Source organism: Lutjanus erythropterus, chromosome 2, assembly GCF_056507025.1.
Source record: "Lutjanus erythropterus isolate fLutEry1 chromosome 2, fLutEry1.hap2, whole genome shotgun sequence".
NCBI classification, from domain to species: Eukaryota; Metazoa; Chordata; class Actinopteri; order Lutjaniformes; family Lutjanidae; genus Lutjanus; species Lutjanus erythropterus.
In genome coordinates, this window is record NC_139318.1 from 27824552 (window position 1) to 27851758 (window position 27207).

The 27207-nt window shown below is 39.6% G+C and overlaps 1 protein-coding gene across 1 annotated transcript in view; it reads left to right on the top strand.

Moving 5' to 3' along the window:
- The window catches only part of sema3fa (sema domain, immunoglobulin domain (Ig), short basic domain, secreted, (semaphorin) 3Fa), a 73361-nt gene extending 47006 nt beyond the window's left edge, over nt 1-26355 (top strand). The window contains exons 5-19 of the mRNA XM_084735795.1: nt 1098-1217; nt 3595-3684; nt 5457-5550; nt 7994-8113; nt 10497-10636; nt 13331-13445; nt 20191-20260; nt 21091-21235; nt 21353-21575; nt 22366-22454; nt 22567-22608; nt 22915-23072; nt 23215-23282; nt 23521-23654; nt 24926-26355. Of these exons, the coding sequence (XP_084591921.1) occupies nt 1098-1217; nt 3595-3684; nt 5457-5550; nt 7994-8113; nt 10497-10636; nt 13331-13445; nt 20191-20260; nt 21091-21235; nt 21353-21575; nt 22366-22454; nt 22567-22608; nt 22915-23072; nt 23215-23282; nt 23521-23654; nt 24926-25354 (2037 nt within the window). The 3' untranslated portion in view covers nt 25355-26355. The remainder of the gene's footprint in view (nt 1-1097; nt 1218-3594; nt 3685-5456; nt 5551-7993; nt 8114-10496; nt 10637-13330; nt 13446-20190; nt 20261-21090; nt 21236-21352; nt 21576-22365; nt 22455-22566; nt 22609-22914; nt 23073-23214; nt 23283-23520; nt 23655-24925) is intronic.
- The last annotated feature ends 852 nt before the right edge of the window (nt 26356-27207 follow it).

Genomic DNA, 27207 nt, shown 5'->3' on the forward strand with positions numbered 1-27207 from the left:
CCAGCTGTGTTTTATGATGCATCTTTTCTTTATTTCACTCTAGTGTGCCCATAAAGACAGACTGCCAGTTGCTGCCAGGCAGTCTTTTTTTTTTCTTGTTTTCTGTGAATGTGTCCATTTTTTAATCCTCTACAGAGTGCTGCAGAAGGTAATGCATTTAGCATCAGAAGTTAGCATTGCTCTGGCTGAAAATAAGCTCAAGTTTATGATACTGACACATTTAGTTCAGCTAAATAATCTTCACAAATTAAACTATTACGATTTTTGAAGCATAAATGCAATCACCAGAAGTAAAGCTAACATTATAGGCTATAAATGAACTATACCACAACCACATGACTCAGCGTCACCTGCAGTAGGTGACTATTGTTTGGCATGATGATATTTAATCTCCACTGAGAACCACTTTAGTCTCATTTAGCCACGTGTTAGCAATCCAGAAACCCATGAAAAAATGATTATTGACTATATACCCATTGACTTTGAGACGAGGGAACCTGAAATGCTTATATACTAACTCATTTCTGGGCTTTGGCCATATTGGACTCCGCCAACAAGTTCCTCTCAAAGGAGGAGAAATTAGAGGGAAATTAGAAATTAGAGCCGAGTCATCATTATTAGACTAATTACTAACAGCGACATTTTGTTACTTTTCTGGCCCGATAGCAAGTTAACTTGTAATGTAATTTTTCTGACTTTTTTGCTAGCTAGCAAATTTAAACATTTTGTTTACTTGTTTACTAGTGAACAATGCAACGTTTTGATAAGGTATACAGAGCATCAGGGAGTTCACGGTTTCCTACCCCCTTTTGTACCTTTAGGTGCTGAAGGCACTCTCAAATTTATTTTTTGCTTATTTTACTTTTGGTAAACAAACCATACAGATTAATTAATTTTGGTGTAAATCAATAAACTTGGATTAACTAAGCAGGTAGTTTTGAATTGTGCAACAGAGCTCTCTTTACTTTTGGATTTACTCATGTTAAACCTAGTTTTATTAACTCTGATTAGAGCTAATCTTAGATTAAATTAATCATTTTTGATGCAGCCCAGTCTACATCTCTAATACTGTTGGGTTTTGTTTTGCTCTCCCTCAGGGGGAATGTGGAAACTTCATCCGCCTGATTGAGCCGTGGAACCGGACCCACCTGTATGTATGTGGAACAGGCGCGTACAACCCCATCTGCACCTACGTGGACCGAGGACGCAGGTCACAGGTAACCAAAGATGCAGCCCGGGCAGCCATGGAGACTTTTTGACCTTCACTCTCCACTTTCTTTTAAGAGCCGTATCTGTCAATCAGTCTCAGGTCAGAGAACCTCCTTCTGCTCTTGCTCCTCAGTTTCATGGGCTCTTTTTCTCTTCCATCATTTTCTGCCTCTTACTTTTCATCGATTTGAGCTGTTTCACGGTCTGGGAGACTCAAAGAAAGAAGCTCATGGCCAGTCCGCTTTGGATCTCTATTATTATTGCAAAATTGCTGTTGGTGAGGTACCTAACTGCCACCACTTAGAGATTGTTGAGGCTCCAATCTTCTCTTAACGCTGGGAATAGCACGTTGACAGTATATCTATAGCAAATACCTCGTAGTCCCTCCACCCCCCCTCACCTGTTTATACACAGCAGAGCCTGTGGCCTGTCTTCCCTGCTCGCTGAGAGCCTCTGAAAGGCCATCATTACTGATGGAGCCTCTCATCCATCATCAGCCTTGTAGCTCACCCCTCCCTCCCTCCCTCCCTCCGTCCCTCCGTCCCTTCCTCGCTCCAGCACCATGGCCACGCAGAGCTGCAGCAGCTGCCGGCCCGGCTATAGTCAGTCCACACACTTACATTCAGCACTCGGCCTGTTTAGTCTCACTGTTGAAATGGAGGGTTCAGATTTCATTGTAAAGGTCAGTCCGCCTCTTGTCATTCAGCTTCTCCCCTAAGGCCCATATGCTATGTTACTTCACACTGTAAAGATTTTCTTCAGATGTAAACAGAAACCAATTGTTCAAAAAATTGTTCCAGTTGATACACAGAGGGCTTCACACATTTTTAGCTCCAAGTTAACGCTCAATTTTTGCACTTAAATGCAAACTTTTTCTGTTAATTGCATCACTGGTCTTGGGTTTTGGGTGCCAGTTCAGAGCTCCTTTTGCAGAGTTTATGTCAGTCTGTCGAGCACTACATCAAAAACCTACCAAAACCAAAATCCAAACTAGACTGTTTAGTTTAGGAGAGATTAAAGGAATATTTCAGAATATTTGATGAAGGACTGTAAGAGGTACTTACAGTCAATGTATTATATGCAGTAGATGGCGGTCATGCCCCCAGTTTGGAGAAGAAGGGATGAGTGCCACCGCAGAAGCTAATCAATAAACTAATGTGGACAGGATCATCAACAAAAGGTATTTTAGTCACCTAAAAAAGGTCCACCTAAAAAATCTGTCTGAGTTTAAGTGCTCCCTATATTTAGTGTATTTTCATTGCTTTACCTTGCTGTCAGACAGCTAACAGAAGTTATATAAGTCAGATGTCACACTCAGCAAACTCCACTGGCAAAATCTATAATATTACCTCACGAAACAGTGGAATTGATGGTCTACTACTGCCTCAATCTGTTATTTTGTTTATTTTGTTATTTATTTTATTTATTTTGTTTGTTGTTATTGTGTGACTGGTGTTTTAAAGGAAAGAGATCAGATTTACCAAAGTCACACAATAACACAAACAAACTATCAGATCGAGGCAGCAGTACACCGGCAGCACTCATATTCTGCAAGGTAAAATTACTGATGTTGCCTGTGGAGTGTGGTTGGTTAGGAGAGAGTGATATTTGGCTTATATAACGGCAGTTTGGGCCTGAACAGGCTGTCTGATGACAAGGTAAAGTGGTGAAAATATTTTTAATATAGCATTCACTTAAACTGGTATTGATCTTTTTTACGGGAACTCTTAAAAAAAGTGAAATACCTGTTGTTGCTGACTCCAGATCAGTTCATTGCTCAGCTTCTGTATTGGTACTCCCCTCTTTTTGTCCAAACTGGGGTTGTGCCGACCACCATCAGTCAGACTGACTCTTGATGAGCACCTCATACAACCTCACATCAAATAAGCTGAAGTATCCCTTCAGGACTAATAACAATACAAAATGTTCGGTACATATATTTGTGTATTTGTTTTAAGTTGTTCTATCCTTCACTTTGTCTGATTTTGCAAGATGTAAACCTTTATTTGAATTGTTGCTTGTCTCACTTTGTGGCATTTCCTTTTCTGTTTTCTCTCCTGCCTGCATGGTTTATGCATGGAGTTTGCAGCTGTGTTTGCATGACACTGAGTCTCATCCAACATGGTTACTAAATGATGAATGTCGCCCACCGGGCTCTCTTCACTCTAATTTGACCCCCACTTTCACATTTTTCTTTTTCACTTTTTTAGATTTGTTTTTCTTCGTCAAGGAGTCAAGTGCTTCTTTTTTCCGGTGCTTCACTTTTGCACTTTCCTTTTTTTCCTCTTCTGTTTACGTCTTGGTCTCCATCAGGTTAAAGTCACTTTGTTCTGGGCTGTCGAATGTCGTAATGAGGTGGCCCACTGTGCCGTGTCTTTGTTTTAGGGCTCCCACTACCTACAGGCACCGCAATCTGGAGGGAGAACGAGTCGGGCAGCAGACTACAGTTCTACATCAGAGCCTTTGGAGGCGAAGGTGGGCCAAAGGGAGTTTTTAAGTTTGGTGCCCACCTGGCGTACTGTTTCTATGTCAGGTTTTTTACAGATGTCAAAACAGCCTAATTAACTGCAGAAACACCAAAACCCTATATATGAAAATATAAACTGTGAATATGTTTTTTATTTTGTTTTTTTTTTGCAAATGTAGAAAACTTGCTTTCCTCCAACAGTGAATGCTTTGTAAATGTATTTTTCTCTTGCCAGTGGAGCTTTTAAAGGGCCTGAGGACATATTTTATATGAACGACGGGCTCCAACATGAACACAAAACTTTCTTGCAAAGTCAGAAAGAGTTTGTTTTTTTCTTTCTGCTAAAAATGTTTCTGTATGTGTGGTTTTGTTTGTGCCTTAACTGGTTTGACACGGATGGGGCTGTAGCTGTCAAAAGACGATGTCACATTCATCTGTACACCAATCAGGTTTCAGTCAAGTAAACCACACCCACAAAGCATATTAGCTGGATGTTTTTTCAACTCTTAATGAATCCCCCCGGACTGTAGAAACAGAGAGGAGTACCAGTACTAAAGCTAAGAATGAACTGCTGTGGACAAAAAGCCAGATATGACTCTCTCATGGTCAACCAGACTCCTATGGCAAATACAGCAATTTTACCAGCCTCAATCACTTAGATTGTTTGTGTTATTGTGTGACTTTGGTGAATCCGAACCAACCTTTAATATCACAGAAATCACACAATAACACAAACAAACTAAATGATCGAGGCAGCAGTAGACCAGCAACTCCTGTGTTCTGTGTGGTAAAATACTTTTTTTTACTAGTAGAGTCTGGTTGGTTTGGAGAGAGCTGCATTTGTTTATGTAACAATAGTTTCTTGTCAAAAAAGGCTGTCTGACAGCAAGATCAAGTGGTGCAAATATTCTAAATATAGCCTACTTTTAAATTAAAATTCTTTCAGATCACTATGTACTGTTGACTCTGTCCACAGCAGTACTACTACATATTACAATACTATCACCTTACTTAATAATTTGTAATAATTTTTTTTTTGTCTTTACTTTTTACTTTTTGTTTTTTTTAAGATGACAGTGTAAAAGGCTCTTAGTTAAATAAGCAAAGTTGTTTCCTGTAGATATTATCACTTTAAAGTTTTATTTGTTTTTTCTCCAAATCCACTCTCACATTTTTGAGTCATACTTTGTGCTGTTTCTGTAAAAAAAAAAATATCCAAGAACGGGTTACAACTGCAGCTTTGACATTATTCTGCTTTCCCTCACATATTTCCTACCTGTCAGACATCATCAGCCAGCTTTGAAGTGCCTGACAAACCTCCATGTAGACTCATACCCAGTGTTGACACAGATGTTCAAGATGTCCTCTTGCTCTGTGGAATAATGAATTCTTGTTTGAGCCACTAACATCAGAAGCATGGTGGATGAGTTTTGGATTGCTCTCAGCATTTTCCTCCACCTCTCCATCTCACAGATAACTGGCTTTGTGTGCTTTTTGTTCCCCTCAGCAGATCCAATAGTGCTGCGAGAGAGTCTGTTTTTCAGCACGTGTAGGGTCACAGCTCGCACCTCGCCATTGTTACTGTGTCTCTAAACTGATCACGTTATTCGTTTGATGCTACTGCTTTTAATTCAAAGTGCCTTGTACATGATGCATTCAAAGAATAATCATCCCACACACCCAACAAAAGATTCCTCAAACACAATAAATCTGTTACTAAATGAGAAACAACAACACAGAAATTATTAATGATGGTTTTCCTAATTCTTTACTGTTTTAGGAATATATTTTCCGTCTTGAACCTGGTAAAGTGGATTCTGGGAAAGGAAAATGCCCGTATGACCCCAAACTTAACAGCGTCTCCGCTTTGATCAGTAAGTCCCTGCTTTTTTTTTTCCCTTTGTACAACGTGTACAGGCAGCCTTAAATAGCTGACTGTGGAAAACAAAGAGGTTCTGCAATATGCCTTTTTCTGTTCATGCCTCAAAAGGACTGTTTGTATCCACATATTTTATATTCTGTGAAACTCATGAATCCATTATTGAATTACATTACCGAATTTAAATATTTTCTGTTTTTGAAATGGTTAGGCGGTTGTTACAATAACTGCTTGATTGTGATTATGAAGTTATGAAGTTAACGTTACTTTTATACAGTTGCACTAACTTCAGTTTCACTTTTTTTTTTTAATTATCTTGTATATCACACTGTAACCACTACAAAATGAAACTAACATGGACACCAATTTTCATTCATATTTTTTTACATCAAGTAGGATGAAATAGGTGTTATAGGTGCATTAATGATGGTCTTAAAGAGGTCTTAAAAAGTCTTAAATTAAAGTTGCTGAAACCTGCAGAAACCCTGATTATGCTAACATTAGCTACCTTCAATTAATAACGTCAGCCATCTTTTCCAAGACCATGGGAACCAATTATACCTTGAGATAGCTGGCTAGCTTGAGCATTATTTTGTGAATTTCACCACTAGTAATAATATAGCTGTGTAAAGATTTAATTCTTTCACCGTTGTATGGATGGGTTTCAGTGGTATGGCTTTTCTTTCAAAATCTCCTGCAAGTGCTAAAAATGGTAAAAAGGGGAAAAAAAAACCCACAAAGATTTGGGGGGGAATTTTATGCTAATCATTTCAGGTCTAGCGCAGTCATATTTTTATCAATATGATCCCTTGTTTTGTCAGACTGATGTGTGCTCTCGTGTCAGTGGGTGGTCTTTTGTTGTCAGCAGCTTACAGGTGGTCAGTCGTGGCTGTTGACCATCAGTGACCTCCTGACCTGCATGCATGTCTGTGTGTGTGAGAGAGAGAGACAAAGACAGATAGAGAGACACTCTCTTTTACCATGTTTTGTCAGCTCAATTCCAGCTGACCCGAGCAAAACTGAAACACCAAGAAAATCAGCTACAGGTCATCGTCACATGACCAGCAGGGTGGAGACGTACCACACAGACAACAGAGGAAGCTGGATTTCCCCTGGTTTAGGTGTCAGGAGTTATTTTTTACACTTACTACTTCTTGCCATCTCTCATTTCCCTGCTTAAAATATCACTACAGTAGATAGCCAGTAACGACTCTTAAAGGGATAGTTTGGATTATTTGAAGTGGGGTTGTATGAGGCACTAATTGATAGTTAGTGTATTACCTACAGTAGATGTCGGTCAGCACCAGTGGACAGTAACCAAGTACATCTACTTGAGTTCTGTACTTAAGTACATTTTTTGATTATCTGTACTTTACTTGAGTATTTGTTTTTTGGGAAACTTATGACTTTCACTCCACCAGATTTCAAAGACAAATATTATACTTTTGCCTCCACAACATTTCTGGGAAGGTTGTTGTTCCTCCTTACTTTTAGGTTAAGCAAAGCTTTGAAGTCAGCTGTCGTTGTTTTTTTTTCTTTTCTAAAATGCAATTGGCCGCACGCTGAGTTCCTCATAGAAGGAAACCAAACCAGCAAGCTTTCCCTCTTTCATTCAAACAAAACCCGGTAATGGCAACAGCAGGAGAAAGATGAAATTAAATGTCAAGATGTTATTACAATTAGAAAGAGAGAAATAATTCCAGGGCTTTCAATGATGGATATTTTTTTATTGGGTTGAAAAATACCACATAATTAATGCCAGAAATGAATCTCAACAATTTAACAGACTTGGAGAACTCCTTACAGTTGGCTTCAATCTAATTTTATGCAGTGATTTTAATACATTTATGTCAGAAAATGACAATAGCTGAAAAAGACCTTGTCTGACATCAGACATGATGATTCAGGGTCTAATTATGTTAAAATTTGGAGTTGTGACATCTTTAAAAACATCACACTAACAGTTCTAATGTGGAGACTATACTGAAGGGCTGCAATGTCGAGCACTGATTGACTCCTAACCTTGACAGCATGAATCCAGCTGACATTACATGGTGTTAATCCAGCTGTCCAGTGAAATTACTGATTGGCCTAATGAGCGTGATATAAGTATGATTGCAATATAATTGTAAGGTCAAGCCCCAGTGTGACATTTCTACTGGACCAGCTTAGATTAGATTTTTAAAGTATGATGTATTTTGGCGCTGTGTGCGTGGTTTTCTGAAATAACAAAGAAATTATATTTCTCATGCAGAGTAGAAACCGGTAACCACAGCTGCAGTACGTGCCATCAGTCTGATTCTCATGAAACCTGCAGGGATGATGCAACTTTTTAATTAAGTTCCAATCAGACATGTCAGACATGTTCTTTTTCTTTAACCTGAAAATATTTCACCCGTCATGACTTCACCCTTCCTTCTTTTCTGTGTGACTGACAGATGGAGAGCTGTATGCAGGAGTCTACATCGACTTCATGGGAACAGACTCTGCTATCTTCCGTACGCTGGGGAAGCAGACAGCCATGAGGACTGATCAGTACAACTCCAGATGGTTAAACGGTAATGTCTCGACTCGCGGCTTGTTCTGCAGCCAGCATTATTTCTTCTTTCACTCATCTCTTTCCAGGCTGTTTTTTAATTTATTCCTCAGCTCCTGAGGTACACGCTGTAATGTTTCACCTGACTTCCCATATGTTGCTTCTCACACTGCCCTGCACATCGTCCGTTCCTAGAGCCGTGTCATCTAGGAATGAGATTGTTGATCTTTCCATCCTGCTCCACATGACCACATGATCGAAGCATAAAATGCACTACACTAACTGTTGCCTGCATGCCTGTGGAGTCTGACCACGAGGTCAGTAGTGTAGTAGCAGGGGGAAATTACCGCGTGTCAATAATGACTCAGAGTAACCTCCACTCTCTAATGAACCGTGATTGTCACAGCGTTATAAATGCTGGTCGAGTGCTTTTGGTTGATGTTGCCAAACCAATCAGGGCCTCCCACTGTGTTGCTGGCTCCCAGATTTTCCTCTGACCCTGTTGCCCTGACAACAGTCCCCTGGTAGTGGTACATTGAATCGGGACACCTGAGTCCTGCTAATCAGCCATGTGGAATCCCTCGGATATCTCCCCTCCCCCTATGTCATGGTTCCTGCTTATCCCCCCTCCTCCTAGTTTTGGTTTGTCCTCATTTGGGAACCTGGTCGGTCACAGCGAGGGGGGCACCCTGTGTTGTGTGCCCATCCATGACCCAGTAAGTCAGCCAGTGGGAGCACACTGTGATGCCATATTGAGCTTTGTCACTAGGAAGAAATAAGGGGTGGGTTAGTTAAAGTGCTGTTCTGGGCCCCGGGCTACTATTATTTGTGTTACATCAGTAATCATTCTCAATAGAGGTCTGCCTCATCCTGTTTCTCTGTCACAGTGATGTCTGTGCCTGAATCCAAATTTTCAACCTTTATACTCAAAGTGTGAGTCCTTAGAGACTTACAGTCATACATACAGTGCTATGTTCACTGTCATCACGTCAAGTTAGCGAGGGTGTTTGTCCCTGAGAGGCCAACATGTGCTATGAAACAGGACTAAGGACTTCACTTGGGTATGACTTCAAGTTCCCGACTATGTAACCCATTTAAAATTATTTTTTAGGGTCAACTGCGTTTTGGGAATAGTTTAAGGATAGATTCAAATTTGTGTCTGTCTTCAAGAAGTAAATCAGGTGCCCATAATGAACACTGAAACAGTTTTTGCCTACTATAACCCTTTTTCCTGTTCTTTCTAGCTACAGTCAAAATGAAATGGAAAAAAAATGCCTTTTTAGCACTTGTAGATCACAAAATACAATTCAAAATCAATGTCTTTGCATTTGTATATTAAAATCCAATTGTTTCACTATGACATGTGCTTATGTTGGTTTGAACCAAACAATTTCAACCTATAATATCATGACATCCACCCATCGATCAATCTTCAGCTTTTAGTGGCACAGAGCTAAGATCCATTAGTTAGCTAGCTAACAGCATGGTACACCACGTTATAGCATGCACCCTTTTCAAATCAAATCCTCCTGAAACGTTCCTGCCTGCTAGATACTCTTGACATGCTTTAATATAAGTGATAGGAAAGAAAATCTTGAGACCTTGTACTCCACAAAAACTAGCTAAAAGAGTCTTCAGCAGTTTGAGTTAGCCAATTTTAGCAGGTATCTTCCAAATCTCCCATCTTATTAGTGCAATATTCCCTGTTTCTGTCTGTGCCACTAACAAAGCTCAGTGTGTAAATACTGTCTGGTGAAACATAAAGAGGATATTTCAACCTAGAAAAAAATGTAAATTTGGAGGACATCCATTTAATATGTCTAACTCAGATCGCTGTAGTCTCATATTATCTTTAGCTGAACTTTAGAGTGATTTTTGCACTAAACATGGGCTATTGATTTTGTCCCCCATAATTAACAATGGAAGCATATAAAGAGGGGATCTCTTGACAGCCTTGAAGAGCTATGATTACAGTTACCAAAACTTGTTTTAATGGTACATAAGGGCATGTGAATATTGTTTGAAAACAGACTTGAAACATGTCCAGTAAATGGTAACTAAAATAGGACATTGATATGTCTTTGATTACTTTGATTATTTGATTTTTATAATATTCACATCAAAGACATGTTCAATGTGTATGAACATTGTATATGTATGGATGGTATTCCTCATATTCCTATAAAGTAAGGATAATATTATGAATCAACTCCAGTGAAATCTACATCCCAAGTGGACTCTCTCGAAGTCCACAGACAAGTCCACTTGAGGCTTTGATTTGTAGATTTGAACAGGATTCAGGACTTGTGGCTTTCCTGTCCTTTTAAGTGCGATGCAGTTAAGTCTTCACATTTTGAACTGAAAAGCTGCTAATGCTCTCACCGTCTCTTCTTTCTTCTCCGCAGATCCCACATTCGTCCACGCACACCTCATCCCAGACAGCGCTGAAAAGAATGATGACAAGCTCTACTTCTTCTTCCGCGAGAAAGCCTCTGAGATGGGCCAGAGTCCCATGACCCAGTCTAGGATAGGGCGGATCTGCCTGGTGAGTTATCACACCAGTCAGCAAACCTCATGTTGATCATCACAGCTGAAAGGTTTATATGTCTCTGTAGTGGTCAGTTATATCCTGTTGCCTGTTTCCTAGTCTCTTAGAAGCCCAGAGAAAAAGTTCCCCATGAGCATATGTAATTGCTGAGCGTGCAACTGTAAGGCACACCAATCACCAGTCAGAAAACAAAATCCCTGCTGTTTGCCTCCACAGCTAAGTTTGGAAAGCATTCTGTTATTTCTGTTCCTGTGGATGAAATGTTTGAACGGCAGAGTTTACTTTAGTCCACATCTGTATACATGCACAGACATCCATACAAAGAGCCATGTTTACTCAGCGGTGTAGCACTGTGGCCTGGAGTGTTGTTTTTCACTGAAGACAGACAAATAATGACACATAGTCAAAAACTTCAAACCATCTGTACACCGACTTCAGAAAAATGCCTCTCAAGACATTTCTGTGGTTTCACAATGCATTCCTAAAGTATGTAATTTACAAGAAATATATATAACAACAGTAAAATTCTGCAGCTATATTCATGGCTCTATGAGGTTATACTAAGGCACAGTGGTGCTTTGAGCTAAATGCAAACATCAGCATGCTAACATGCTCACAATGACAATGCCTTCTTCTGATGTGAAGCAGATATAATGTCTGCCATGTTCACCGTCATAGTTCAGTGTGTTAGCAAGCACTAGTTTTGCAGGTATATAGTCATAAACCAAAGAATTTGATAGACTAATCTCCTACCAATCATTTTTTAAACACACATCCCACCAGAAATGATGCATCGCCGTTATTTTCCTCAGTAGTAAGCATATGATGTCACCACCCCCAATATGAATGGCCACTCTAAAGACTTTCATTTATTCATTTATTTATTTGGAAATGTCTAGTTGTTTCCACCCAGGTTTAGCGACAAAGGTTGGGATATTGTCTTCTTTCTCTATTGGGCAAAGTGAGTAGAGACTGACTTGTGAGTCTATGAAAAGAAACAGAAACTTTTGACCTGAGAATGGTGTGAGATAAAAGATCAGGAGATCGGTGAAGTTTTTGCCATTTATTTTATGGACACCATGAATATCTGTATCGCATTTTACACAAATTCATCATATTTGTGAAGTTATTTCAATAAAAAAAAGTTCACTGAAGTCCTTACAATTCACTGAGCTTGGGTGGTATCTATTTTTTCATACTTTCATACCTTCCCGACATTTTACTGGGGTAGTTTACTGGGATTTGTGTAAAACTTGTATAAAATGACTCAACTCGACTCTACTCCACTGCAGATAGAACTCCCTCAGCATAAATGGAGCAGATCATGCTATTTCTGCATTTTGGAAACAACACAAACTCTGGATCTTTGCTTTGGTCTTGAGAAGCTGCAGCCTTTATTCACTGATAAACTTAAAGCGACACTGTATATTTACTGCCAGACCAACAACTTCACTGCTAACGTTTTCCTCCCTTCAGTACACATTCACCATCACTCTCTACAACTTGTTTCCCCATACTCGCTACGCTACTCTTACCAATCAGTAGTCTGCTGGCTGCTGTGTTTGCTGGCTTATCTTAATTGTAAGAAGTGAACCCAAAATACTCCCAAACAGGTATTCTTTTTTTACGAGTAGTCCAGTAACTTTATCCATGACACCATGTTTCTTGGCAGCGCTGCCTTGTCCACCAGTAGAGAGACTGACTTTCTGTGGCACATGTACATTACCTCAGAAAACTATTTCCATATATAAATAATAGAAACAGGAGCATCGGTTTTTTTGACTGTCATGAAAATCATACCCTCAGGATTTCTTAATACCCTGGTATGCTGTAATACCTACGTGCCTACGAGACATCTTCTGAGAAACATGAACATCTGTACAAAATCTTGTGCCAAGATGGTGCAATATTTCACAGACAGTGACTGATATTTATTTAAGGGCAAAGTTTTATGTGTTGGAGGATCATCAAAGTTTTTCAAACTGATCCTCTAGGGAACCTGAATATGATTTCCAAATTTCATGGCAATCAATCCAACAGCTGTCAAGATATTTAATTTCCGAACAAGACATGTCAACCTGCTGGTGGTGCTATAAGAAAAACCGGTGCATCAGTAACGTCAGTAGGCATCATCATCTGGGTACTATGAATGTTTGTACAAAATTCCATGTCGATCCATCCCATAGTTGTTGAGATATTTCAATCTGGACCAAAGTGGTGAACTGGGTGACCTTTCCTAAAGCCTGGTCCCCAGCATTGCTATTAAAAACAATGTCAAGCATGTTGTTTTGCTTCAGAAAGTTATGAAAACATGTCACCCTTTTACCAAAGACCACAAAAAACTTTAGAAACAGACTTCTCCCCTACTAAAGGTTACAGTAGATAAAGATAGATGCCAAATGTATGTCTTCCAGCTCTGCAAATCATTTGGATTCTGTAAAATGTGTTGATTTGCAGCCCATGAATCATTTTCCCAGGGCTTGAGTCTTTACCTCAGCAGTAGATGTTGGCTGACCTCCTGTGCAGATGGGCCAAGCTGAAACAGAGCTGATCTTTATTCATACAGGTCCAATAACAACAGACCCAGTGCAGTTAGTTTGGACGGTTGTTTCAAACAGCTGTTAGTCAGACGCTGGTCAGACTCTTCCCGCACAGCTGGATGGATGACTACTGTGTATCTTATACCAACAGAACGATGACGGTGGACACTGCTGTCTGGTCAACAAGTGGAGCACGTTTCTGAAAGCTCGACTCATCTGCTCAGTCCCCGGAGCTGACGGCATTGAGACACACTTTGATGAACTAAGTGAGTTTGAATTTCCCTGTTTAAGATTCTCTCTCCATCGCTGGGCCTTTCAGAGCATCTTTGGCATTTTCTTTCATCACTAGACATTATACCCTCATCGCCTCACCCGGCCTGTGTCCGCCACCTGTTGATCATTTACACTCTACTGTGATCTAAAAGTTAAAGCGTAATGTTAGTATTTTTCAGCCTGGACTTTATTTTTCCCATGTCCCTTCTGGGAAACTGCGCACCTTCAATGTCCACAAAAAGTACTTGTTTTTTCCACTGACAGGCTTCGTTTGTTATCATGAGTGTCTAACAACAGTATGGAAAGGATCAACCTTATTTTAAAAAACCATAAACAGCTGTTTTGTTGCTGTCATGAAACAAACCAGATTCCTTTTGAAAAACTTTAACATCTTCATTCAAACTCCAAAGAAACAAAAAAACTCACCAGCAATGTCTTGGCTCATCTTCCCACTGCTCCAACAATCACCAGCTATTAAAAAATATTGGGCGAGAAGCAAGAGGGAGGTCAGACATCAGAAAAACAGCAGGGAGAAATGGAGCCAGAATATTTTCACATCGACCTTGGTGAATAAAGGTTTAATTTATACCACACCAGAGCTGGTGATTGTTGGAAGACGAATCAAGATGTTTTTTGCTGAGTTTTATTTTGTTTCTTTTGAGTTAGAATGAAGGTGACAATGAGGATGGTAAACTTACAGTTTTACAAAGGGAGTCTGGCTAGTAGGTGATGGAAACAACTGTTTCTGGTTAAACAAAGTGTATTTTACTCACATTACATAAAATATCTTACTCTTGAAAAACAGGTCAATCTCTGTAGGGATCCTTTCTCTAACATTGTCAGCCACTTGGAAGAATAATCTGAGTCTTTCAGTGGCAAAAATAAGCACTTTCAGTGGATGGACTTCAATGATGGTGCACAGCTGGCCAGAGGGATTACATAGTAGTTTGGCTTTGCTTCTGCTGGCTACAGCGCTTGAACAACTTCAAAAAGTGTTGTCCCCATTAGTCACTTTGTCACAGAATCATGGGAAAGTATGTTTTTTAAGTTGAAAAATAGCAAATTTACCCTTTAACTTCAAAACCAAATATCTAAAAAAAAAAAAAACTTAATGTGGTGATTTTTACAGATCGTATTCCACAACTCAGGGAACATTTAATCCATCTGCTTAGAGCGCTTAGTGTGAAGCATACAATGGATACGTGACCTGACAGAAACACTCGCAGATGGAAAGTGAGAATTGTTACATGAGCGTGTAACTTCAGTTCATAACAAAGGTCTCCAGATGGACGTCTTGTTGACAGATTTGGTATCAACAAGTTTCTCACTGGTTCTCCTCACATTTTGACCTCCATTTGCTGTGCATACTTTCACCATGATGTTACAGTTTTAAGACCTTCTGCATTAACATCTACTCAGATTTTGCTGCAGTGTTTGAGCCAACAGCACACACACACACACACACGCACACACACACTCAGCAAGGCAGCATCTCCAGCAGTATGTGTCTGCTTATGTGCAGCAGTAGTGGGAAGAATCGCAGGGAAGCTGCAGCTTTAGATTAAGGTGTCACTGACTCATGCATGTTAAGCTTGACATGTCTATTCCTTTGAACGTCAACATGGCTCCTGTAGGTAAAGGTAAAAACCTTACTGTAAGACTGTGATCGTTTCAAGCAGCATCAACGTGTTTTGCAGAGAATTTGTGCTTAAAAATAACAAGAGATAGAAAAGCAAACACACACACGCATGCAGAGTAATCAAAGTAATGAGCAGCTGGGATCAGTCCGACCTCCTGCGGATCATCCCGGCCTGTCCGTCATTCACATGACTGACAGGATTAAGGAGGGATTTGTAGTATCCTTGAAATTAGAAAGACTGGTGGTATGAGCAGCAAATCTTTCACTACTTTCCACTGGTTTTTGCTCCATTTTAGTAGGAAAATATGCTCCCACTGGGAATAAAACTCTGATTTCACAAAAAGATTTAATGATAGAACGACTTAAATGACCAGTGTGTTGCATTTAGTGTAATTCAAAATCTGTATTCAAGTAAAAGTATTGTTACACTACTGCAAAATTACTCAACTACAAGTAAAACTACTGGTGTTACAAACACTTAAGTAAAAGTGCAAAGTATTCTTCTCAAAACTTAATTTAGTATTAGTTACTTTTTAACAGTTAATGTTCAATGCATCCTTATTAGCTACAAAAATATAGATGAAAGGTTCGGGTATTAATTCAAACTGTTGGCCTACTGAATAGTGAATTACAATTTTAAAAGTAAGTAAGTAGATTACACAGTGCAATGCATACTTAAGTAAAATTACCAAGTGCCAAAATAAATGCCTCATTTACAGTAATTTGAGTAGTTGTAATTCCACTGGTGGAATAGTGAGTTTTCAGGTTGCAACCAACTTCCCTGAACCTCCTCTTCCAGCGATTCCTATTTTCAGGTGATTATACACTAATGAAAACATACTAGATCTTGCGTACTGCACCTTTAACAATCCACTGTCAGCTGCAAGGTAAAATTTAGCCGTTTCATTTGTCCAGCTGACTAAATGGACTCAAGTTATACTTAAATTAATGTTGCTCAATCAAGTTTCAAGCCTTCTGAGAGGCCACTTTTTAAAGAAATAGCAGAAAATCAATTCAAATAAATTAAGATTACCCTCTGTGGAGAGCCATGTGTGACTCTTGGTGGGGCTACAGTCACTTTTAGTGCCACAGAATACATTTTCATGCCACATAATGAAAAAAATGAATTTGGAATAACTACAATGTAATGCACTTTTCTGAGAATTTGTGTCATTAAACATAAATCTTGTACAACATGTAATTTTGTTTTATGCATGTAATGTAATTTTGTGGCACTTAATGTTGTCCAAATTGAACAAAGTGGGTTTGCATTGAAAGCGTACTTAACATAATGAGATGCAGCATGTGACCTACACGGTGTTTTGTGTTAAATGTTGCACTTAAACACACCACATAGAAATGCACATACGTTTGTCTCAGTAATTGTTTTCATTCAGATGTGTTGTGACTGTATTAAATAATTCACCCAGTTACTGTGCATGAAGCACAGCTATGAGCTGAATGTACAGCAACATCTCCTCTTCCTGCTGTGATGATACTTTGCCAGTTGCAGATGTATGTCGTGCATTAAGAGCACTCTGTCAGTGACAGAAGAGTGCTCTTCTGTCAGCCTTGCTGTACCTTTAGCCGCCTCACCGCAGCGCAGCAGGTCAGTTGTAGTTCCAGTGCAGATGAGCACTCATGGTGAGGTCATCGTGAGCCCTGAGGTGCAGTGGAACATCCCACAGCTCTGCGGCCGTCCTCCCCGCAACCACAGACAGTCTGGTACAAATGTATTCTGTCTCCAGTCCTGCTGGTCCTGACGGAGCCCGACAGAGGCATCAGAGTGGTTGTATGAGGACTCGGGGGAGAGAGTGGAGTAGATTCAGATGGTGAGGCAGAGGCTAACAGAAGAGAAAGCATTCAGCGCTGCGCCGAGGGAGTGCAGAGGAATATAAAGAGACACACAGGCGCAAGAGAGATGAAAATGTCTGCCAGACAAAAATGAGAATGAATGTGTGGGCGATAAAGTTTTATTGCCTTTTCTGAAATGTAATTATGGAGTGAAACATTGTTTTTTCATTGAGTTATTTTTTGTCGCTGTAGACCACAAATCCCTAAATCTCTTTACTGTATATGGAGACATAGGTCCTTTTTGTTGTTGCTTTTTTGTTTGTCTTTCTCTGTTTTTCTTCTAAGTGGACATTTCAGCTGATACGATGGCTTGATACGACTCTTTCATGTCCAATACCAATATTAATACAACAACCCTGAGTATCTGCCGATGCCGATACCAATCCAATACCATCTTTTTCCCTGTCTTAAACAACTAATTCCTTAATACATTTGTTTGGAAGTGTTTTTCCTAAACTAGCCATCTGAAAACATAATGCCTGTGAAACAAATATTTTACTCCAATGAAGGAATAAATACGTAGCCCACAAAATGTTTTCTCAGTCATGCAAGACTGCTGCTTCTTTTTATTCAAACTTTTTCTCACATTGAATTTTTAGCAGCATTTTTGATTGGTCAGCACCTTTCAAACATTCAAAATTAAATAAATTGAAGCTCTTTGTTAAAATTAAATGTAAGTTTAGTTAAACATTTATGTAATAATTGAGACTAATGATTTTATCGGATTATACTTCTGATCCAGTTATTTTAGCCCATATCAGACTGATACCAATACTGAGTATTGGACCAGTGCCATCCCTAATTTCAACAACATATTTTAGGTTCACATCCTTTAGAGTGCTGGTTCTCAACCTATGGGTTAGGACCCCTAAGGGGATTGTGAGATCATTTCCAGGGGTTGCCAGATAGCTAGATAATGTTCTGAACAAACACAAACAAAAAGTAAAATATGCATTTTGTAATAGGGTTGGGTGATGACCGATGATATCGTTGCTGGGTCTGAAAGGGTCTTTGTCTTTGCACCGCTAGTCTGTAACTCAACATGGAAAAGTGGTGCAATGACCAACAGCAACAGCTTCTTTTTAACTTCTCTCCCAAGTGTCCAAAGCAGAACTTAAGCAACAACTCTATGGCAACTCTGAGGGGACACACAACCTCAAATAGAGAGGGCTTTTAAATCAGGATGTATGACGGTAGTGGTCGATACCTGACAGCGGTCGATGACTGACAGCCAGTCATCCTTTGCCTCAACCCTGTTTTGAAACATAAATTAACAAACTTGGCAAACTATTGGCATGATGGGAAAAGGAGGGCTGTATTTGAGATTGCACAATAGGTAGCTTTCATGTGCTATACAATAATCCTTTAACAGTCTCGGGCAGACTAGGGGTTGGGGATCGTGAACCTGATTATTCTGAGGAGTTGTGACTCAAAAAGGTTGAGAACCAGAACAGGTAACAAGGAGCTGATGATCCACTTTCAGTAGTTATTTGACAGTCCCTCTTCCATCCAGTGACAATCCATTGGGTGCATCACTCAGTTTCTCTTGTTTTTACTTTTCAAAAGCACCTTATCTATCTCCACTATGTGTTATTTCTATGCTTACAGCAATCAGAGATGTTTCTCTGCTAATATGACGCTGAGAGCGCCTCAAACACTCCATCTGATCTGACACATCAGAAACAAAAGTTGCTGTGACGCAACTTGTTCCAGTTCTCTGCTGATTTATTTCTTCTCTCGATCTGTAGCCAGGAGGCCTGTCAAACTGGCGTCAGATGGGTTATGAATCTCTGCTTTGTTTGCCAAAAGTTAATTTTTGCTTTAGTACGCAGCCATTACCTGTCATTTTCATACCTTGGCATGGAAGGAGATCTTTTTATGAAATGATTTCGAGCTCTTGATCAAAAGACAGTTTGTTGATTTTGCAGCTTTGCAGAGTCAGAAATGATGTTTTCGTACAAGCCATGTGAATTTAAGCTTCCTCATGTTTATTTTGTGCACTCTAGTCAACGCCAAGGGCACACGGATCAAATCACATGTTATTACAGCAACATTTTGTTCTTGTACATGCTGCCTCTCATGTTCATTCAGGTGATATCTGAGAGATAAATCTGAGTGAACGGCTCTACATTCTTACTGTTGTGTGCCAGATTTGTGTCTTGCTTCTAGCTTCACAGATAGCCATGAAAAGGACCTCAGGTATAAAAGAAAGGGGATGATTTCATGTCTTTTAATGTAATTGGTGTTTTCTAAAGACTTTTGAGTACAGATAATTGTTGTCCTTGTCTTTTCAAGGCCATTTAAAACAAATGATCTGAGCTCTTTTCACTAGTTTCCAATTGATGCACAGCATTAAATGGACCTATGTGTTCTATGTGTTATTCTACTCACCCTGACTTTAAATTTATTTCAGTTTTCTTCCTTCTTATTGTTTTTCCTTGCACTTTTCTCTCATTAACCCATCAGAGGATACGCAGGGTTCACAACTGCCTCAACCCCACAGTCAGTGGATGCATATGGCTCCTATTAAAGTCATGTTTCACCAGAGATCTCTATTTCACTTGTATTCCCTGCTGAGACCCTGAGACTGTAGGTTCAGCATTGGAGGAGTTTGGACTGAGGAGCTCATTGAGGCTGTGCTAACCACAATTCATGAGGAAGTTAAACTGCCCCCTTCTAGGAAGCAAAAAATCTCCATATGTCACAATTACAAATACTTTGGTTTGGAACCAGGTGGGATCTGGGAACTGGTGAAGCCTTGGATGATGATATAAGACACAGACACTAATATTTACTTAATATACCATGTTTTCTTTGTCTGACTGTTCATCGTGACAGTTAGTCTGCTATTGAGGCTGCCTTTTTCATCAGAAATACAAGGGTGGAATATAACCAAGAATATTTTCAGTTTAAACTTCTATACTGTTTTGAACTATTTGTATGTATTTCCATTTGCTTTATACTTCTACTCCTCTACATTTCAGAGGGAAATATTGTTCGTATTAGTACTTATTAGCTTCATATTAATCAATAGCTTTAAAAATGAGCTTGCTGCAGCCTATGAAAGAAAGAAAAGGCAGATGTAACACACAACCAAACACACAAACCCCTCCAGGTTCATGACTGACAACATGTGAGTCACAGATACACTTTCCTGTAGAATCGGTACTTTTGCTTTTGTTACCACTGCTTTTCATGGTTTGTGACTGTGACTAATGACTCTAAATTCTGTCTTTCTTTACCAGGGGATGTGTACATCCAGCCAACTCAAGACACCAAGAATCCTGTCATCTACGGAGTCTTCTCAGTTTCAGGGTGAGTGACTGACAGCTTCCTCTAACTCTCTAACTTTCATGCAGTTTGGAGGGAAGGTGTATTTTGGTTTCCTCCTGCAGTTTGTCTTCGTTCTCACGCAGCCTGGAGGTGTCAGCTCTGTCTGATATTGAAATGCTGTGTTGCGTACGGGCCGTCAGATTCACGCTACAAAGACAAAAACAGTGCTGTGAATGTGGAGCCCGGTGGGAGTCGTGCTCCTCAGAGAGACTGACTGAGCCTATAGTTCCTTATAGGTCAGCTTTGATAGCAAGTTGTCATTCAGCACACAGCATTAACATTCACAGGAAGCAACCAGACATGTAAATTGCGATTCAGGGAAAAGGAGCACACCGAGTCATAATAAACACGTCTTGATTAATGTATTTGAGGAACAAATACTGTTATTGTTTCCATCCTCTCCTCAGGCATCAGGCACTTTTAAGCCAGCTGATAAAAACACACGCCGTGCTAATGATAGAGGCCCGTGACAGGAGTTACAAACATAGTACACCCACCACACAGCAGCCAGAGCTGGAGCTCTGGCGATTCTCTGCAGGACGTGGGTGTTTGTATGTCAGTGTGTCAGACAGCTTGACTCTGGTTGAGTCGGTTTCAGAGTGTGTTTGTGCATCATGATGTTTCAGCGCGTTCCTGTAAGAGGCCGGCTGAGTACGTGGGAAGGAAGTAGATTGTAGCAGCCACAGAGAACAGCCGTAGTAATTATCTCAGGGAGTGAGTTAATCTGTATCCTCGAGCTGCTGTCTCTGTCTGTGTGTTCACCCTTCTTCTTCTTCTTCTTCTTCTTCTCCTGCCTGCCCGCCCTCCTACAGATCTGTGTTTAAAGGCTCTGCAGTGTGTGTCTACTCCATGGCCGACATCCGCATGGTCTTCAACGGGCCGTTTGCCCACAAGGAGGGGCCCAACTACCAGTGGGTGGCATACACTGGGAAGATCCCCTACCCACGACCTGGCACTGTGAGCCATACACAATAAAAAATCTGTCATTCTTTTTATAACAACATGTTTTTACTGCTAAAGGAATTTGGTAAATTGCAGGTCTGACAGTTTGATCTGTTTTCTTTTTGTCAATAGTGTCCTGGAGGCACTTTCACCCCCAACATGAAATCCACAAAGGATTACCCAGATGAGGTGATCAACTTCATGAGAAACCACCCTACCATGTACAATGCTGTATACCCAGTGCACAAGCGCCCCCTGGTGGTCAGAACCAATGTGGACTATGAGTTCACCACTATTGCAGTGGATCAAGTGGCAGCTGCTGACGGGAGCTACGAGGTGCTCTTCCTGGGCACAGGTCAGTGTTCTGAGGCCTTAACTCACATTATACAACACTGACATTTAAAATCAGTCAGTTAGGTTTAGTTTAGTTTGTAGTTTATTTGAATGGCAATTATGAATGACCATTCACAAACCGAAAATTTCAGTGCAAAGTCAAAATAAATGTATTTAAAATCTTTCAAAACATCCCAAAATCTTAATCATGAAGCATGAGAGAGAGAGCAGAGAGGGGAAGAAAGAGAGAGAAGTACATACAGACTCACAAAAACTTCAGCTGTTGTGTGTTTATAGGGTGAGCTGCAGGTGGGTGGTGATGATGGCCGTCTCTCCTCTCGGCAGAGTGAATAAAAATTATATCAAATCAAAGCTGTGGCAAGTGACTGATCTGTTGCTTAACTAAGGACTACAATTTATGAATGTATTTTTTAATACACTATAATTTTAATGTTTTTAAAAAACAGCCCAACTCATGGTAAACCAGCCCGCGTCCTATCCACCCACCCAAGCCTATTTTAACCCCCACAATGCAACACAAAACCACCCAATCTGGCAACACTGGATCTAATAATCCTCATATCACTGTGCATTTTGAAGTTCATTATCAGGTGTAAGTCTTTTAGTCTTTGTTCTCTCTAGATGCTTTAAATTCGGGGAACTCTCATAGCAGTTTATTTACAAAAACCAAACACACATTTTTAAGTGGATGTATAAAGTAAGTGCAGCCTCAGTATCAGGCTCAGGTCAGAGTTTCATGATTCAAAACATCAACAGGGCTGGAGTTCAGTATTCTCTCTTGCGTTTGACAGATCGGGGGTCAGTCCAGAAAGTGATTGTCCTGCCCAGAGACGACTTGCAGACAGAGGAGCTGGTCTTAGAGGAGGTGGAGGTCTTCAAGGTCTGGTGTTATTCTTTTTATTCCCTCTCTGTCTGTCCTTTTTCTACATTTTATGTATATTATGTTTGTTATCTGAGATAAAAAATGCTAACACACTGAATAACACCTGCAGGTTCCCACACCGATTACCACAATGAAGATTTCATCAAAACGGGTAAGTTACTTTGACTGACTTACTATTTTTCTGGCATATACAAAAGAACTTTAACAATACAACATAAATGATAACAAAGGGAGGCCTGGAGCCTAAGAGGTATATCGTGGGTCTCTCCCAGCTTCGGTAGAGCCATCATAATGAAAATAAAACTACTGATTCTGAGTCCAAGCATTTAGTTTCAAAACCTAAATCATTATTCTGTAACAAAAAGTCATTGCCAACCTGTAAAATGAAAATGATACCCAAAATGTCTTTATCTTATTATTTTATTTACTGATATTTACCTCTGTTCTTTTTAAATAGCAACAACTGTATGTAGGGTCAGTGTTGGGGGTGACCCACCTGGCTCTCCATCGCTGTGATGTGTACGGGGAGGCCTGTGCTGACTGCTGTCTGGCCAGAGACCCGTACTGCGCCTGGGACGGCAAATCCTGCTCCAGATACTCATCCTCACAGAAGAGGTGAGGATTAAGATGATACAGACGGGCCATGCATGGGATACAGCATTTGTTTGTGTGTTTATGACATTTTAATCCACAAGTATTTTTAAAATATGTTGAAGTTAAGCTTGTCATTTTTGCTTTGTTGATCTGACTCCTCTAGACGGAGCCGTCGGCAGGATGTAAAGTACGGCAACCCGATCCGCCAATGTAGAGGTTATAACTCTAACAGTGAGTATCAGGATGGCTTTGTATTAAGCCCATACAGTACACACAGTTTGCAAACAAAACACATGACACTAAAATGTAAATAGGAGGGGTGTTTTTTATTATTTATTGGCTTATTGTTCTAATTTATTTCTTACATACCTACTTGAGTGTGCTCTATCCATCTCTATCCATCTAGCATATATGTTTTATGTTCTTTATCAGCAATAATACAATGGACCTTCTACATGTTGTTTTATAGCCAATAAGAACACTCTGGAGACAGTTCAGTACGGGGTGGAGGGCAGCACTACGTTCCTGGAGTGCCAGGCCAGGTCTCCTCATATGTCTCTCAAGTGGCACCTGCAGAAGGAAAACAGCGACAGGAGAAAAGAGGTGAGAAAAACTGTAAAGCACATTTACCAAAGTTGTTGTAATAATCATTTCTGTGATGCAGGTGTAGTGTGTGAATCTATATGAATCAGGAGAAGACGAATGAATAAAGTGTTTAAATTTCACATTTAACACTAAAAGTGCTGGAATTTTATAACTACCAGATCTGCCTTGAGAGGTCATTTTAAGTCTTTGATTTTCAAAATCTCTCATAGTAAATTCCTAATAATGGGATTAATGTGTTTAATTTGTAACTATATCTTTTAAAAAAATGAAATAACACCAAAATTTAAATTTTGTAAAGTTTAATTCTGCATTTATCAATGTGCATGCCATAGTAAACCATAATGATAGCATATATTCACAGCAGTATTTTTCCATAGGCTAATAACCATCAGTGATCCCATTCAACTTTTATATTAGTCTAAAATAACTGAATGAGAAACAATTAAATGTATTTGATAAAAAATTTTATTTGAACATTTACAACAAATTTCCACCACAGATAATAATCATAGCCTACAGGTAAAGGATAAAAACAAGCTGATCTTAAACATAAAAACATATACAAGCATACTATATAATGTAATATGTAAAATAGTATGATAAAAATAAAAATAAAAAAGACTGAAAATAAAATAATATTTCCAGCAGGTGTCAAAGACTTTTGTTCTGTTTATATCTTTTCTGAACCTTGCACTGCTGCTGTTGTGCCAGTTTTGTATTTTTTTATTTTTTTTATTGTACAAAAAACAAAACAAAACTTGTTGGACACATTGCTATTTGTAGTAAGTAAGAGTGTCAAAATTTGAGAGCTGTAACAAAAAAAAAAATCAGCAGGTAATTGGTGCTGAGATAATCAGTCCCTCAGTAACAACTGTCTGCAGTCCATTGTGTTCCTCAAATTCAACAATTTAGTAAAGTAAACAATTTGTGTTTTATGTAGGAAAATTCATGGAACACTTGCTGAGTTTCTTTGACAGAGACAATGATAGTTGCTAGGCAACCAAGATGCATCTAAAACCTTGCAAAAAGGAAAAGTAATAATAAAACCACAGCCATTTCTGGCCCAGATAGGTAAAAATGATAATATTGTCTTTGTCTTTTGTGTAATTTGTATGAAATTTATTTTAAATAAAAATTCAGGCACATTTAGGAAAAGGCAGATACCAGCACATTGTAATTATAATTAAATAAAGTCTTTGCACATATAAATTGGAAAACTAACTGTCACAGCCATTCTAGTGTTAATATTTTCCTGTCTTTCCTTCCAGATTCGCTCAGAGGGCCGCATCCTGAAAACAGAACAAGGTCTCCTGATCCGCTCACTGCAGTCCTCTGACAGCGGCATCTACCAGTGCACATCCACAGAGAAAAACTTCAAACACACGCTTGTCAAGCTGCAGCTCGTGGTCCTCTCCAGTCGCACGGTCAACAGTGTGTTGGTGGAAACAGGCAGCCCTGCCCTCCCTCCTCTGCAGTCCAGCGCCTGGACTCCGAGCGCCGGGCAGTATAAGGACCTGCTGACCATCCTGAGCCAGCCGGAGATGGGCCTGATCAACCAGTACTGCCAGGACTACTGGCAGCTCGGTGAGGGCGGCCTCGGGGACAACAAAGCCAAAAGCCTCAAGGAGCTGAAAGACCAGAAGAAACCTCGCAACCGTCGGCATCACGATGAGCAAACGACTCCGGCTGAGACATGAGGAGCTGGATATTATACACCTCGTCATGCTCAAACACCCCCAAGTCTACCTGTTCACACGTCCTCCTAAACACTGACTCTGTAAGAAAAATCAAATTATCGTAACGGACGAGACAGATAACTGCAACCAAAAGCAACAGCATCAAACAGTTTCTATGTAACTGTTGGAAAAAATACACAATATTTATTGTAGGTTGTAAAAAGTAATTCTTTGTACCTATCTAGAAAACATGTTTTTTTGTGAATAGGTAAATCTGTGCAAATATTGTTGTTATTATTATATTATTGTTAGTGTTATTGTTTATTACAATGTGTTATTATGTTGAGAATATCTTTATGTTTGGTGTTTTTGAGAAACAGCAACAATAACCCAGGACGTTGGGAAGTTATCCACACATGGACAAAGGACCGATGGACATGTATTCATGAACTGTTAACGGCGACCATGTTGGATCACTTGACTGCAGGCAGTATTCAGTGTCTAAGCTGGAAGTCGAGTCACTCGAACTCCTCTAAACTTCTTCACCAGAACTCTACTGTAAAGCAGACAGTTTGTTTTTTACTGCGAGCTGTTGACAGAATGATGACGGCATTTCTTGGGACATGCAAGGATGAAAAGAAATGCCCGCAGACTGTAGCTGCAACAGTCACAAATTAATGAAAGGCCCTTTGCGGCAGGTAAGACGTCTCTCCCTTCATGTTGTGGTCCAGCCTGGCCTCGAGTAATGATGTTAACCCGCCCAAATTCTTCCAAAACTCAGTTGCTGCCAAGTGTTTGTTTTGTTTATATGTGAATATCACATCTCAATGTTGTATCCTTAACAAACGTGATCTTTGTGATAAGCTGTTTTCGGGGGGAAAAGGGTCTTTTAACGACACAAAAGCTGAAAATATAACATTGCCTTCTCTTTTCTCTTTTGAGATAAGAAATTCCAGCAGGCAGCTATATGTGAGTTTGTGACAGTTTGTGATAAATAAAAAAAATATTAGAGACAAAGCACCTTCTGTTGCCAAATTGGTAATCTTGATAAGCAGTAAATACTTCACATGTATCTGTGGCATTTGCAGTATATTCAGATAAGGCAGAGCAGCTTGTATGCTCAAAGGTTTATTTTTAGCTGTCCAACGTTGCATTCCTGCCAGTTTCATGCTAAATATTAGTTTCACTAAGTGAATATTAATCATGTAATAAGTCTACACTTCTTAGATTACAGTGACAGATGTGCTGATTTGCAGTGATTGGGAACTGACTGTTCTTTAGTCCTGCTCCGTTTCACTTTGTGCTCCAATAACAGTTGATCAAGCTTGGTGCCTCTGTTAGTTCTCTCTTTCCTGTTATCTGCGCTGATGTAGCTCCTCGGATGGTCCCATCACCAGAAATGGGATGTTGTTATTACAACTGTGGTGTTTTCTTCTGTAAGTCATGCAGCACAAACAACATGGCTGTGACTAAGGGGAGGTAGGTTAGGGTATAGTAAGATATATGCTGAATCCATTTATAGGCTACCTGAATTATTATCAGGGTTAATGCTAATAAATAATGTTTCCAATTATCTAGGTGATTTTATGTGGAAAGAAAATAACAGTTATAACCTAATACCACATTACCACATCATGACAAATTATATATGAGCATAACATTGACACGCAATAACTGAATTAAAAAGTCATCAGCCAAACATTTACTTTCATCTGCCATGTTTCTGTGTATATGACATCAACAGCAACTCATCTTACAAAATTTTCTCAGACTTTCCAAGTTGTTGTTCTGACTCAATTAGTTAGCTGGTTATCTAGTGTTTTCTAGCTAACTAGCTAGCTAAACTATATCAATCATTAGCTAGAAAGTTATTT